Raw genomic sequence first — 16,052 nt, 5'->3', positions numbered from 1 at the left:
AGTGTTTAAACACCCTACATATCTGTAGTACTCTACAGGAACCTTCTATGTGTCATTGTGATTGTGTTTGCTGCTAATGATTGGGAAAGTTTCTCCTTTGTGTTAGGAGAGAGAATTGAATTGATTAAAGAAAGACAGACAGATAGACAGACTGACTATTTTTGGTATTTATTAGCTCGCTGAGGTTCCTTGTGAACCTCATGCCTACATATCCCTAGTGGAAGTCAGAGCTTAATGTAGTTCGGGGAACTAACTAGGGAAATTACTTGTTTTTGGTGCCTTGCTTGAAGCTCAAGGTTGAAGCTTGGAATTAAATCTCTGTTTACAGTAAAGAGACATGAAATCATCTTTACAGAGAGGTATTTGTACTATTCTACCACAAACATTTAAAGGAGTGACAGAATAACTGGATTCATTTCATTCAAGAGGGGGACCTTACTTGTGTGTGCAAGTATGCCAGTCAGATGCCTCTTAAATGAAAGAAAGATGCTCGTCCAAATTAGGGAAAGTGTACAAGTCTGGGGATGTGCCAGAGCATGTCTTTTAGAGTCCTAAATGGGAGACTTTGATTGAAATTGAAATTGAAATGTTTGTTTGTTTGAATGTGGTAGAGTAGTAAAAATATCTCTCTATAGAGATAAGCTATGTCTATCTACTGTATAAAAGATTTGACTTTAGCTGGCTTGTATGAGGCCCAAGCTTGAGGCTTTTTTGATTGATTTATTAATTATTATTGACTCTGGGAGATGACTCCACTGGGGATTAATTACAGGGTATTTTTGTGTTCTGTACAAAGCCCAGAATTGAGGCTGACTCTGTTTATTTGATGGATTTTTATTTGGTGTTCTGTACAAAGCCCAGAATTGAGGCTGACTCTACTTAGGGAGACTATATTTGTGTGCCTTGTACAAAGCCCAAGGTTGTGGCTGACTGCTGAAGATAATTGAATTTTTGAGACTATGAATGACTCTATTTTGTGTGCCTTGTATAAAGCCCAAGGTTGTGGCTAACTCTAACGAGGGAAAACATTATTTTCTGCCTTGTACAAAGCCCAAGGTTGTGGCGGACTCTTAAATAAACTGAGTATGGATGACTTTATGGGAAAAGATCCTAGGTGTTAGGAATCTTTGACACATGAAAGTATGGTTTATCTGCCTTGTACAAAGCCCAAGGTTGTGGCTACTAAATGATGAAGAACTCACTGGGGAGACCCTATTATCTGCCTTGTACAATGCCCAAGGTTGAGGCTGACTCTTGACAGGGGAGTTTTATTTTTGGTGCCTTGTATGAAGCCCAAGGTTGAGGCTAACTATTTTTGTTGGTTTTGACTCTACTGAGGAGATTTTATTTATTGAAGGACTATTTTTCTTTGGAAGCTAACCCTTTCCAGGGATTTTGACTCAGCTGGAGAAATTATTTAGTAAAAGACTGACTTTATCATGTTTTTTTGGAGGCTGACCCTTTCCAGGGGTTTTGACTCTTTTGGGGAAATTATCTCCTAAGAGAAATGAATCTTTATTTATTGACATTTTTATTAATTGACTTTGGAGGCTAACCCTTTCCAGGGGTTTTATTGAAAATGAAAGAATGTGTGGAAGCTAACCCTTTCCAAGGAATTTATGATTGAAATGGATGGCAGAAAGATTATCTAATGGAGACTTATTGTTTAAAGCCCAAGATGAAGGCTGACACATGCTGAGGAGAAAATAAACATAGATCCTAGACTCTGCTAAGGAAGATTGATGAAGATAAGGGTGACAGAGACTGTCCATGTCTCTCATTCCAAAAGGTGTACTCAATGCAAAATTGAGACAAACTTAGCTTGTTTAAAGTCTGGTTTAAATTGGAAGAAACTCACCAGGGTAGGCTAAAAGGTGACTAAAGACCTGTTCCTATGTTTATAAGAAACCTGATGGGTCCTTGTATACAAGCTCAAGAGGAAGCTGGAAATGCTTTTAAGAAGCCTGTGGGTCCTTGTACAAAGCCCAAGAGGAGGCTAATCGAGGGTCCTTGTTATAGCACAAGAGAAAGCTATGTAGTTTTGAACTTATTTTGGCTCTAAGCAAATGGGTAAGAGGTTTCACCGGGAATAATTCCTCTTTGAGTGGATGTGTCATATTATTTGGATTCTAAGGTTTTGACCAAGATGTTTCACCGGGAATAATTCATCTTGGGGGTTTGAACTACAGATCTCTAATTAGGAAAGAGCCTTCACCGGGAAGACATTCTCAATCCTAGGCCATATTCCTATAATATATATATATATAGTTTAACTGTCCTAAGGTTTATACTCAAACGTAGTTCTAAACTAATATATATATGCACAGTTTATATTTGACAGTAGTTTAAATAAAGACTGTAAATTGAAAGCTTGTAAAGCCTAACCTGGATGGAGTGGAGGCCTTTGGAGAAGTATGTACAGAGCCTCAACAGTAATTTTGTTGTTTTGTTGATAACAGTTAAATATATATGATAAACAGTTAAGGGTTTTTGAAAACAGAAGAAGTGAAGATGGACAAAGGTCACATAGGTATCTGAAGTGTTTCACCGGGAATAATGCCCTTCAAATACCAGAAGAATGTTTTGAAAACAGAAAGAAGATTTTGAAAATACAGTTTTGAAAACAAGCTAAGAAGAGAAGGTTTTTGGGACTTACACTCTATTAGAGGCCCAGTACTTTACAGTACTGGTGTAAAAGCAATTTGAAAAAATGATTTGGAATGATACAAGGTTTTGTTGTTTGAAAACCTTAATCATTCGATTTATTCGGAGATTGAAAACAGTTTTGAAATTTGACAAAAAGTCAACTTAATTAAGGTAAAGATGAAGATCTATGCCTAATTAAGACCTAAACAATTAGGGTTTTATCATAAACTTTATTTACAAAATGATTAGGTTAAAACAAAGTGAATGTGTATATTTAAAGTTTTTAATAAAGCACTTAAAACATATTATTTTAAACCTAATAAAAATATATGAAATAAATAATATTTTTATGATTTTTTTTTATTATTCACAAAATAGATGTATTAAATGACAAGTGTGTGAAAAATGAAGTGAAAATAAATTAGTTTGATAGGTTAATTAATTGTGTGAAGTTGTGAAAAAATTGAAGGAAATAAGTGATAAAAAATAATGTTTTGTCACCTAGAGGGATTGAACTCACGCCCTCCAAGTCACTAACCCAAAATAACACCACTGGGCCAACGCGCGCTTGGTGTTATTGTCACACATCCAGTTCATTATATTTTCAAACAAGTGGTTAATCATGGAAAAATAAAAGAAACAAAAAGTCTGGGGCGAGGGGGATTCGAACCCCAGACTTGAGGCATGAGGAGACTAAGAGCGCATGTGTGGCCACTGGGGCAAGTTATTCAGTCGTTTATAAAACACCTATCATTAAATATAAAATAAACTCTACCCTGAGGTTTGAAATTTGCGCGCCACCACCATTGTCATCTTCTTCCTCAAGCTCCAACAATTTGAATTTCTGAACTCTCTCAATTCTCAACCATTTGCAACGATATAAAGACCAAACTTGCTCTAAATTCACTCACGATTCTAGATATGTAACTATCATGAATTTATATTAACTATATCTACTGAATTATCTAAAATACGTGAAGAACCCTAAAATTTGGAATTCAAATTAAATGACTATATTGAAGCATAAATGACTGATGATAGAGGGTTTTTAATCCTCTTATGATGCTGAATAGAATGGTGTTGAGATTTAGCCAGAAAGATACACGAATTAGAGGGATGGAGTTGAGAAACTTACCTCTGAAAATGAAGGTCGTGAGGATGTTAGAGAGCACCTGGGCTTGAATGAATGATCTCAATAGCTTCCTTGAGACTCAATGATGCTAACTGAATGCTTATTGGAGCTTGAATCCTTCTGAATTGCTCTATGGACCTCCCTCGATTTCAGCTTCAAGTGAACATGGAGGGTGATGATTCTCGAGTTACAGATGAGCTGCAGCCACCTGGTTAGCTTCACTATGACCTGAGGAGTGTGTCTGGATGATTGGCTTGGCTTGAAAACTCCTGAATTACTCCATGGTCCTCCAACTGCAAGTGCTCCAAATGAGAGGTGAAGGTGATGATTCTCCACGCCCAGAAGTGTTCCAGAGGTTTGGATCACTCCCAAATGCCTCCCTCAATGTGTTTGAATACTTATTTTCAAAGAGAGAGCTTTGGTTTGAAGAATCCGAGTCTTCTTGCCAAAGGACCTTTGAAAAAACTAAGTATGAAGAAAGAAAAGAGAAAGCAAGAATTCTGTTGCTTTGGTGTGTTTTTTGAATGAGAATGAGGCCTCTATTTATAGGCAATTGGTTCAGTACTGATTGAGAGAGTGAGCTTGCTTAGTGGGAGAGTTTTGGTTTCTTAGCCATGAAGAAATTCAAAGAATATCCCAAGTGCAATGATGAGAATTTTGATTCCATTTGATCAATCCCCTAGCCCTCGATTTTGCTTGATCTTAGGGGACAATTCTGAGCCAGAAATAAGCTCTAATTGGTTGGTGAGAAGATTCCTTGGGTGATTCATCAATTTGCCATAAATTCACAAATGTAATCATTACATAATCACATGTTCTTGTTTTTAGAATCTTCTTCAATTCTTATGGCATGGTGAAAATGAATGCATGGCATTGTTTCAGATATGTTATGGGTCGTGTAGCATCCATAATTGAGGTCATGTGCACAAAATTTCAAAGTTCAAAAATGATGCATGACCTATAATTTTACTTCATGAGGCCAACTTTGAACAAGCATAACTCTTAGCTCAAATTGAATTTGGAGAAGGTTGAACACAATTTGGAAAGCCCTAAACATCTACTTCAAATCATTAGTTTATGTCTTCTTCAGAATCATTTGGGAAATTTGTGAAAAATGAGCCCAAAGTTGGATGAAAACTAGGTTAAAACACTTAGAAAATTTTCTAAGTGTTTATGACCTAAAACTTCAAAATTTTCAAAACCCTTAAATGGTTGATCTTTTGAAAAAAGTTCTTATGTGAGATGTTGTTTTATTTTGCAAGATCTACAACTTTCATGTTGGAAGTTTTTTGAGTTGTGTAGGTGAAATTTTGAGTTCTCACCATGCCCTCAAAAACCCTAATTCCCGACTTTTTGCTCCTTGATGAATTTCTTTGAATTTCTTTGGTCAAATGACTTTGACATCCATATATTGATGATATTGATCTTTGAAAGTCATTTTTTGACCAAAAACCTTAAAAGTCAATGATGATCCCACACAGTTGACTTTTCCTGAACAAAGTGAATTTTTGGGCTTTTGTGTAGAAACAAGATCTTTTCCTCAAATGAATGATGTAAATGGATTATATTGAGGTAGTAGAGACTCTTGAATCATGTCTTGAGTTTTGGATTCATGCCCTGATTAAAAAAGTCAACTATCTTGGGGAATTAGGTCAAAAACCCTAATTGTCGACCAGATGAGAATGATGACTGTAGACTTTGAATTGAGGTGTGATGTCCAGTGGATCTTGCCATATGGGTTATTTGAAGATGATTGATGTCTTTGAATGATCCCCTGGGGCTTTTTATGGTTTCCCAAAGGTGATCCCTGATTTTAGTCCTTGATAAGGCTCAAAACCCTAGTCTGTGGATCTGAGTAATTCTGTGTTTAGATGACTGGGTGTCTTAATCAATCATAGGTGAAATAATGAAGCTCTTGAGTCTCATGATTGTGTTAGAGACTAATCCTCCTATTGATTGATCCTTTGCCTGAGTTTTCTTGTCTTTGAACACCCTCGATTGAATGTCAGGCTGCTCTGGGTACTTGCTTTGACTTGATGAAAATCCTGAAGATATGTCATCTCAGGGGGGTCAAAAATTAGGGTATGACAACGTTGATTGAGAAGATATTGATACAAACTTTGACAAAATTAGCAAGTTTCCAATCAAATTTCTCAATATTGCAAGATTGAATTCAAGTGAGGTTTTGGACAATTTTATTGACCTAACTCGTTGCCTATAAGTACCTAACATGTACCATATGAATAAGGGTTGGGATTTCTGTTCAGAGGCACACGCATAAGAACAAGATATTCATCAAAAAATTGAAGATCGGGTTTTGATAATTAGGAGGCTTCAACAAGATTCAAAGGTTGCAAAAGATTCTTGGGAGCATTCTGAACGTGTTGGGATTATTACTCTGCTTCAGCATCCCCAGAATATCCTCCAATTAGCCAAGGTAGGTCGTTCTGAACTTTCAATCGATTAGCATGTTGTATGCATTCCCATAGTGTTTTGATCACATATTATGGTTTATCTTGGTGCTGTGATTGTTTCTGGATAACTTGTTTGAAGTTTGTGCGCCTTAAACGTGATATGCCATTGGAGGCCGAACGAAGCTTTTAGGGTTTTAATTGGGGTTTTCTTGTAGAGGTTAAATTAGGGCAAAATAGGAGTATGGTGGGGTTCGTGTGAGGGAGACGAAGTGAGCTGAGGGGTCGCGCCATGTTTTTATGCTCACATGCGCTGTTCGCTATTTTTTGCAGGTATGCTTGCTACGAACAAAACCATAGCAGGTTCGTAGCTAATTTGGCAAAGGTATTCAGGTTGGTTTGAGGAAGATGATGTGTTGTCCTCGTCCGACTGGCTTGTTCAAATTTTCGCGCGCCTGTTTTCATTTATTTCGTTTGTTTTTACTTATTGTATGGCGCGCGTTTGGATAACAGCTTGAACGTTTGGTTGGGTTGGTTAGTGGAGATGATGGTGAGGGGGAGGTCATGGGTTCGAGCCTCCCCTCAAACGTATATTATTTTTCTGAATTTTCTTCTATAATCCAATACGCCTGCAGCCTTAGATACTATCATAGACCCTCCAGATCTAACCATTCAATTGACACTAGCTTCAATCTAACGTCCCAGCCTTGATCCCCATACCATGAGCCTTAGTAATAACCACACTGAATCCTAATCTCTATTAACTAAAAATTATTTTAACTAAATTATTTGTTTTAATTAATTCTTTTTTATTAATATAATGATAATAATTATTTTGTTAAATAAATTAATACGTAATATTAAGATTAAAATCATAATTTGTTGTTCGTTCCGATTAAATCGATTAATCGCTATGGTCAACAATAATTTTAATTAAAGGGCTTATTTAATTAAAATGCAATCAATTTCTATTTGGTTAAATGGTTTCAACTATTTTATTAGTTGCGATGATTAACTTTTTATTTTATTTTTCTCATTCTAATTCGTTGTTCTTTTTAATCGAATCAATCGATTACGAGGGGTAACGATACAAATTAATTCATAAAAATTATTAAAAAATACTATAATTCATTATTAGTGATAATCGAATCAATCGATTAAAATTGGTAATGATACAACTATTAATCTATTAACTATGGTAATTGAATCAATCGATTATCGCGGTTAATCGTACAAATTAGAATCAGGGTTGTACGCCCTAAGCCTAAAACACTTCCAAGACAAACCTTTTCAAATTCCTAACTTCTCATAGGCTATTTCAAAAGCCTTGAGGCAAACTTTCAACCATCTTAGATCAAATTCAAATCCTAGGGCGTACAACCCTTTCCCGAACTACGTAGACTCTGATCCCCCATAAGGAGGTACATAGGCACTTGGCAACAAGGCGAGTCCCCTCTCCCATAAATCTCTTTTTTCCGATTTAAATTATAAACCTTTAATTATGGTAATTATTTGCTTTAACCTTGTTTGTCATCTTTCTTTATCTTTTTGCCACAAACCTTGATTCTAAAATGCAAACCTTAGGAAAGGGTTTAGGGTGTCTAACACCTTCCCTCGACCTGAAATAGTATCTTACCCTGAATCTCTTAACTGCGCGAGGTTTCCTATTCGCCTTGGTAGAATAGGTGGCGACTCTAAACATTAAATTTTTAGGCAGGTTGCTACAGTTGGCGACTCTGTTGGGAAAAACTCTGCTGGGGAAAACTAAATGGTGAATACTATGCTCCTATAGGTTTTAGGTTTTGGCAGGGTTTAGGTTTGGCAAAGTGTTAGGGTTTGGCTAATTTGCCATTTTTAGGGTTTGCGTTTGTTTTTTAATTGTTTGTTTTTCATTTTTTTATTTGTTTAATTGTTTCTGAAAATATTCTATTTGCTTTGATATTTGTATTTAATTGCATAATTGTTATATTATATGCACTGCTGGGTATATATTATGTTGTGTTAAAACCTAACTGTGGGAGTTATCCTTGAGATCAGGGGGGACTTGAATCGCCTACGAGTCTCATTGATAACTCCACTCGGAATGGGTTGAATATTCGGAAATGTCCAAAATGAGGCTTGACTTTGTTGAGGGCAGGACTGGATAGTCAGCTGATCTCTCCGAGAACCTACCCCAAAAATTTGAACCTCATTGGATAAAAAGAGTTGTTCTAAAATCCGAAGAGACAAAAAGTCTCGGAGGCTACGAACGACCCCATGAGACCCGTGTCTAGGACATACCAATGGAAAGGGTGGGCTCCCTAAAAGCCGCTACGTCGAACCTATGAACCTAGGGCTTTTATGTTTATGTGATTAAATATGAAATATTATTTGTTATTATTATATTTGTGTTTGTTTTTATTTTTTTATGTTTTATTTGTGTGCATGCATCATTCATCATATGCATTTTATCATGACTTATCCACAGAAAAATAGTAAAGTAAAAAAATATATATAAATATAAAATTGTATTTTATTTGGTGAATTTGTAGGAAGGATGAGTACAAAGAAGCCCATTATCCACTTTGTTGTTTCCACCCCGGATATCAAGAAACTGAAAATAATAAAGGAGAAACTACCATCAAGTGCTTTGGATAGGTTTGTGGCCCGTTATGGAGATATTTTGGATTTGTTAAAAGTAAAAGTCCAAGAAGAAGCTATCACTGCATTGGTCCAATTCTATGATCCTCCACTTAGATGCTTTACTTTTCAAGATTTTCAGTTGGCTCCAACTTTGGAAGAAATGGATGCTATGTTAGGATTTTCGAGGATAAAAAGGGAATTCTATACTAGTGTAGGTAGGGAAATTGATTTCCCAGATTTGGCAAAGGCTTTGGGATTGTCCGCTACGGAATTGAAATCCAATTATAAAACTGATGGAGATGTGCATGGGATCAAAAGATCTTATAAAATCAAGCTTTAATGTATGCTCAAAGGAAACAATGGGACATTTGTGGACATTTATTAGCTCTTTTGATTTTTGGTGTTGTCTTATTGCCAAAAAATATTGATTATATCGATCCTACCGCCATTCATGCTTTCACCTCTTTTAGGATTTTTGATAAGGATCCAACTCCCACCATCCTTGCTGATATTTATTATGCCATCCATGCTAGGTGTATGAAGAAGAAAGGGATGCTATTTTGTTGTGTGCATTTTCTATATTCTTGGTTGACTTCCCATCTCTACAAAGCTAGTTGTTTTATTAAAGAATTGACTAGAAATGATTGGTCCCAAAAATTAAGGGCTCTCAAGGCGGATTCTATCCTTTGGTATGCAAAGAAATTAAATTCCGATAAGATTATTTATAAATGTGGAGATTTCAACAATGTGCCTTTGATGGGAACATTAGGATGCATTAATTATAATCCTATTCTAGCATTGCGCCAACTAGGCCATTCCATGGATTGTGAGCCTCCCAAATCACAATTGGAGGAATTGCTTCTGCATGACAACGGAAAAGGGGAACCAAGGACTTTAAAGAAAATAATTCAAGCTTGGAGACATGTACAAGCAAAGAGTTTTGGGCCAAAGAATATCATTGCTAGAGAACCTTATACTAATTGGGTTCAAGAAAGAGTTGGAAAGATTTTGCTTCCTTTGTTGTGGATCCCGCATACAAGCCTGATTCTCCTAATCCAGTTCCTCTATCCATCGAAGAGGTAGAAGGGATCAGGGCTGCCCTAAAGGCGTCCCGAAAGGAAAAAGAAAGATTAGAGCTTGATATTCATCAACTTACCAACGAAAGGAGCCAACTACGCTTTGACCTTAAAGAGAAAAACCAAGAGCTTCAAGCAATGAAGGAAGATAATGATAGGCAAAGAAGTAAAAGGAAACGTGCAACCGAAGGAGTTCTAAGTGCTAATTACAATTTAGAAGCATATAATGAGAAGTTGGAACAAGCAAATCTAGAAATTGCAAGGTGGAGAAGACGTTATGAAAAGGCTTCTCATGATAAAGCGGAATCCGAGAAAAATCTAGAAACCGTGGTCTTTGAATTAACTGATAGAACTAAAGATCAAGGGGTAGAAATAAGGGATCTAAAGTTTGATCTTCAAGAAGCTCGCCATTCTGGACAAGAAGAGCGCACAAGAAGAATAGCTACGGAGGGAGCACTTTTACAGCGCACCGGTGAGTACGATAGGGCACTTCAAGCTATGGCATCACTTAGGCAAGTGTTCATAAGGCAAAGAGAGATATACGAGGCAGCCATGGATGAAAGAGATCATTGGAAAAGGCTTTACACAATTGTTTCTACGGAAAATGAACATGTGAGCATGGTTCCTAAGATGCTTGAAGACTACGAGAAATGCCGCGATAATTATGATAAGCTAGTCTTCTTGTGTAATGATTTAATACAAGACATTCCAAAGAGTTTGGCAAAGGCGGAATCATCTCCTATCATCCTTCCTAAAGAAGTCAAAGAGTTTATGGAGCTTTGTAGGGATATGGTGGACAAGTTCCGAGAAGACGTCCAAAAGCGTTCCTAGTTTTATTTTATTTCTTTTTTGCTTTTATTCCAAGTATTTTAATTTCAGTTTCCATTCCTATTTGTGAACCAACAATAAAGTGGTGTTTCTTTCAATTAATAAAGTGTGTTTATTTTCGCATTTACTTATTGTTCCTATAATATTCACCAAATAATTAAAAAAAAGAGAAGAATATATAAAAAAAGGGGAATATATATATATATATATATATATATATATATATATATTTACTATAATAATGTGGATAAGACATGAACATAGCATAAGCATAACATTCATATCATGCATACCATAATTTATTTTCAAAGCATTAAAAAGAAGAACTATCTTTATCTCCAGTCACACCATAGAAGAAGGCAACCAAGCAACCATACCACCATACCAAACCCGTGCTCAGAAGAAGAAAGCCATGGAACAACTAGAGCAGAATCAAGCCGCCCTTCGCGAAGAAGTAACTCAGTTGAAAGGTACTGTAGATGAGATTAAGGGAGGAATGGCTCAGATGTTGAGTTTCATGAAGGACACCAGGGATGAACAGGAAAGGGCTAGGGAAGCCCGGAATCAGTATGAGGAAATACCGAACGATGGCAACCCGCTGTTAGGATTTGTTCAGGGCTTCGACCCTCGCAAATCAAATGCTCACTCCTCTAAGAGAGTTACCAGAACCCATGAAGAGGGAGAAGCTTCCCATGAAGGATTCATTCCCATCACTCAGAAAGAGGGGGCGCCTCGCAAGGTTCGCATCCCTGCTAACAATCCACCTAAGGATGAGGATTACGTGGATTTACAATATGGGGAGGCGGATGAAACAAATCAGGAACCCCAACATCAGCAAACCCAATCTGATTCTGAAGAAAGTGCTAGAAATAGTGGACAAATCAAAGCGCTAGAAGAAAGGCTGAAAGCGGTAGAAGGATATGACGTCTTTGATGTGGATACCTATGAAATGAGCTTGGTTCCGGATTTGACTATTCCTCCTAAGTTCAAGATACCCAACTTTGAAAAGTACAAAGGACTTACGTGCCCAAGGAGTCATTTACGCATGTACATCAGGAAGATGGCTGCTTATGCCAATGACCAAAAGCTAATGATGTATTTCTTCCAAGACTGTCTAAGTGGGGCATCTGTGGAATGGTACATGCAATTGGAAAAGACACATATCCGAAGCTGGAATGACCTTGCTAATACATTCCTAAAGCAATACAAGTACAATCTGGACATGGCACCCAATCGAATGCAATTACAAAATCTGTCCCAGAAAAAGGAAGAATCCTTCAAGGAATACGCCCAAAGATGGCGAGAAATGGCATCCCGAGTCCAACCTCCGTTGCTAGAAAAGGAGCTGGTTGACATGTTTATGAGAACTCTACAAGGACCATACTACGATAAGATGATCGGAAGTGTATCCTCAGGATTCTCAGATCTAGTGGTCATCGGAGAAAGAATTGAGGATGGAATCAAGGATGGGAAGATACAAGGAGCATCATCTAACTCTTATCACTCAAAGAGGCCCACCTCAACCTTCGCTAAAAAGAAGGAAGGGGAGACCAACGCAGTAGTGCATCAAGAGCCTAGACCTCCTATGTCTTACTCGCCGCAACAGAATAGATTCTTAGCGCCACAAAGGAAATTCGACCCTTTGCCCACCTCCAAAAGTGAAATACTGAAATATCTGGAAAATGAGCAATTAGTAGAACTCAGACCTATGCCACCCCCGATTCCTGGAAGAGCTACGCCCAACTTCAGACCTAATGAAAGGTGTGAATTTCACGCCAATTCTCCTGGACACACATTAGAAAAATGCTGGGCTTTTAGACACAAGGTTCAAGACCTAATCGAGTCTGGGGCAATTGCTTTCGACAAACCTAATGTGAAGACAAATCCCATGCCTCGTCACGATGGCACAGTCAATGCGATCGAGGTCGTCACTGAGCAAGAGTTAGTTCAACAACGGAGTTCCCCTATAGATGCCCTTAAGAGGTATCTACTCGCAAGGGGGTTTGTCCTAGAACATAACGAGGCTTTTAAGGACACCCTGCAGAGACTCGTGGACCAAGGAGTAATTCAGTTGAAAGAACATCCCGAGGAGGAGTATGTGGCCATGCTAGAGAGGAATGAGCCATTGATAATACCTAGTCTAGGGGCAAGGAAGACATTAATCATCCCCTGCGCCAAAGCACCATTGCTGATACCCATACGAGTACACACTAAGATCATCCCAGTCAGAGATCCATATCCGGTGGACAAAATTAAAGCGGTCCCTTGAGAATATGATTCTAGTAGTAATACGGATGTGACAAACATCGTTGGGCCTGGGGGTATGACTCGTAGTGGTCGCATATTCAATACTGCAAAACCAAATGAGAACTTAGCACAAGCAAGTAATCAAGCTACTGTGGTCCCGACTGAAGAAGGCACAGCCAAGGACAAAGAGGTCACTAACAAAGATGCTGAAGAATTCTTGGCATTAATCAAGAAAAGTGATTATAGAGTGGTGGACCAGTTACACCAAACTCCATCTAAAATATCACTCCTCTCGCTACTAGTGCATTCGGAGAAACATCGAGACGCCTTGCTGAAGATCCTGAATGCCGCGCACGTGACCAAAGACATCACTGTGAATCAATTTGATGGAATGGTGGCTAATCTTACCGCTGGGGCATGTTTAAGCTTCAATGATCATGAGCTACCCCCACAAGGGAAAGAACATAACAAAGCCTTGCATATCTCCGTACAATGTGGGAAAGCTCATATATCCAGAGTTCTGATTGACACAGGGTCGTCATTAAACGTGATGCCAAAAGCCACTCTTGACAAGATAGCCTTTGAGGGTCTGGTAGTTAGACCAAGTCGTCTGGTAGTCAAGGCCTTCGATGGATCACAAAGTCCGGTATTTGGAGAAGTAGACCTCCCTGTAGTAGTTGGTCCCCATACATTCTGCATCAATTTCCAAGTAATGGAGATTGAACCTACTTATACCTGCTTATTGGGACGTCCCTGGATTCATGCTGCTGGGGCAGTTACCTCTACTCTGCATCAGAAAGTAAAATTTGTGGATGGGAACTCTATAGTGACCGTCAATGGGGAGGAGGATATATTTGTTAGCAATCTGGACTCATACCGATACATCGAGGTTGGAGAAAGGGCGTTGGAAACCTCATTCCAAGCACTAGAGATAGCAACTGCTGTCACACTACCGGTAGAAAAGATACGAAGGGCGGTGACATCCTGGAGAGACCTGCAAGACCTGAAAATGGAAGGCTGGGGCAAAGTGCCAAAAATTCAAGAGAAGAAGGATCGTCTGGGGTTAGGATACCAACCAACAAAGAAGGCTGCAAAGGAAGAGAAACGATTCCCTTCGATCACGCAAACTTTTGTCACAGGCGGATATGAGCATGTATCCATGATATCTAGCATGAAGGGTACATCCAACTTCATCCGAATGATCAGACCAGGAGAAAAGCTACAAAATTGGACAAGCCTGGAGATACCAGAGATAGTTTATATTTCGAAGTAATTTTTTTGTCGTGTGTTTTATTTCCCTTTCAATTAATCAAAAAAAATGTCGCTCATGCCTCGCCCGAAGCATAGAGTTGGTTTGTAAGGGCCCCATTTTATTTTCAAAGTTTGAGTTTATTAATAAAATTGTCGTTTGCATTTGGTATTGAAAACACCGTCTCGTTCTTGCATTTACTTTCCTAAAATGACAAATAACATTCTTGCATAAAACAAAAGCACAATCATAATTGCATACTAAAAACAAAATATAAACATGTGCAGATCACCTTATAACATCATCAATAATAATACTGCTGAAACTCAATGTAAACTCGAGGCTCTCGCTAATCAGTCTGAGGAAGGGGATGAGGAAGACGATGGACTTCCGGAAGAATTGTCAAGGCTAATGGACAGAGAATCCAAAAGCATGCTCCCTCATCAAGAAGCCATTGAAATCATAAACTTGGGCACCGATAAAGAACCGAAGGAAATCAAGATTGGGGCAACACTGAACGAGGACATAAAAGCAAAGCTGGTCAAACTCCTCCATGACTATGTAGAAATATTCGCTTGGTCATACCGCGACATGCCTGGCTTGGATACAGACATCGTAGTACATAGGCTACCACTCAAAGAGGGTTGTACACTTGTCAGAAAAAAGCGCAGAAGAGTTCGACCAGACATGGATAATAAAATTCGAGAAGAGGTACTCAAGCAGTTCGACGCAGGTTTCCTTGCCGTAGTTGAATACCCACCATGGATCGCCAATATAGTGCCAGTTCCTAAGAAGGATGGGAAGGTGCGCATGTGTGTTGATTATAGAGATCTGAATAAGGCAAGCCCAAAGGACGACTTTCCACTGCCACACATAGACATACTAGTGGACAATACCGCACAAGCTTCAGTATTCTCATTCATGGATGGATTTTCTGGGTATAATCAGATCAAAATGGCTCCCGAAGACATGGAGAAAACCACCTTCATGACATCTTGGGGTACTTTCTGTTACAAGGTGATGCCTTTTGGATTGCGAAACGCTGGGGCAACGTATCAACGAGCTATGGTCACGCTGTTCCATGATATGATCCACAAGGAAGTCGAAGTATATGTGGACGACATGATCGCTAAGTCCTGTACTGAAGAGGAACACATTACGCACTTGCAAAAGTTATTCGAACGCTTAAAGAAATTCAAGCTAAGGTTGAACCCGAACAAGTGTACGTTTGGTGTGAGATCAGGAAAGCTATTAGGATTCATAGTAAGCCAACGAGGCATAGAGGTAGATCCTGACAAAGTGAAGGCCATACAAGAAATTCCCGTTCCAAGAACAGAAAAAGAGGTCCGTGGTTTCTTAGGTCGTTTGAACTACATCTCAAGGTTCATCTCACACTTAACTGCTACGTGCGAGCCCATATTCAAATTACTAAGAAAAGATCAACCAATCAAGTGGAACAACGATTGTCAAGTAGCTTTCGAAACCATAAAGTGTTATTTACAAGAATCACCGATACTCGTGCCTCCCGTATCAAGAAGACATTTGATCATGTACCTCACCATCCTTGAAAGGTCTATGGGATGCGTACTGGGGCAGCAAGACGAAACTGGCAGGAAAGAACACGCTATTTACTATCTTAGCAAGAAATTCACCGATTGCGAATCTCGATATTCACCGTTGGAAAAGACATGTTGCGCCCTAGCATGGGCCTCCAAACGTCTAAGGCAATATATGCTGAACCATTCCACATGGTTAATATCGAGGATGGATCCTCTGAAATATGTGTTCGAAAAATAGGCTCTCACAGGAAGAATTGCTAGATGGCAAATGCTATTATCAGA

General features: G+C 38.6%; 1 protein-coding gene across 1 annotated transcript; it reads left to right on the top strand.

Moving 5' to 3' along the window:
- The first annotated feature begins 13,038 nt into the window (after positions 1 to 13,038).
- On the top strand, positions 13,039 to 14,235 carry LOC131597663 (uncharacterized). Its single transcript, XM_058870347.1, has one exon. It carries the CDS (start codon positions 13,039 to 13,041, stop codon positions 14,233 to 14,235), a length of 1,197 nt encoding a protein of 398 aa, XP_058726330.1.
- Positions 14,236 to 16,052: the final 1,817 nt, after the last annotated feature.

The sequence above is a fragment of the Vicia villosa genome, linkage group LG4 (genome assembly GCF_029867415.1).
Source record: "Vicia villosa cultivar HV-30 ecotype Madison, WI linkage group LG4, Vvil1.0, whole genome shotgun sequence".
Classification (NCBI taxonomy): Eukaryota; Viridiplantae; Streptophyta; class Magnoliopsida; order Fabales; family Fabaceae; genus Vicia; species Vicia villosa.
This window is presented reverse-complemented; position numbering and strand designations above follow the sequence as displayed.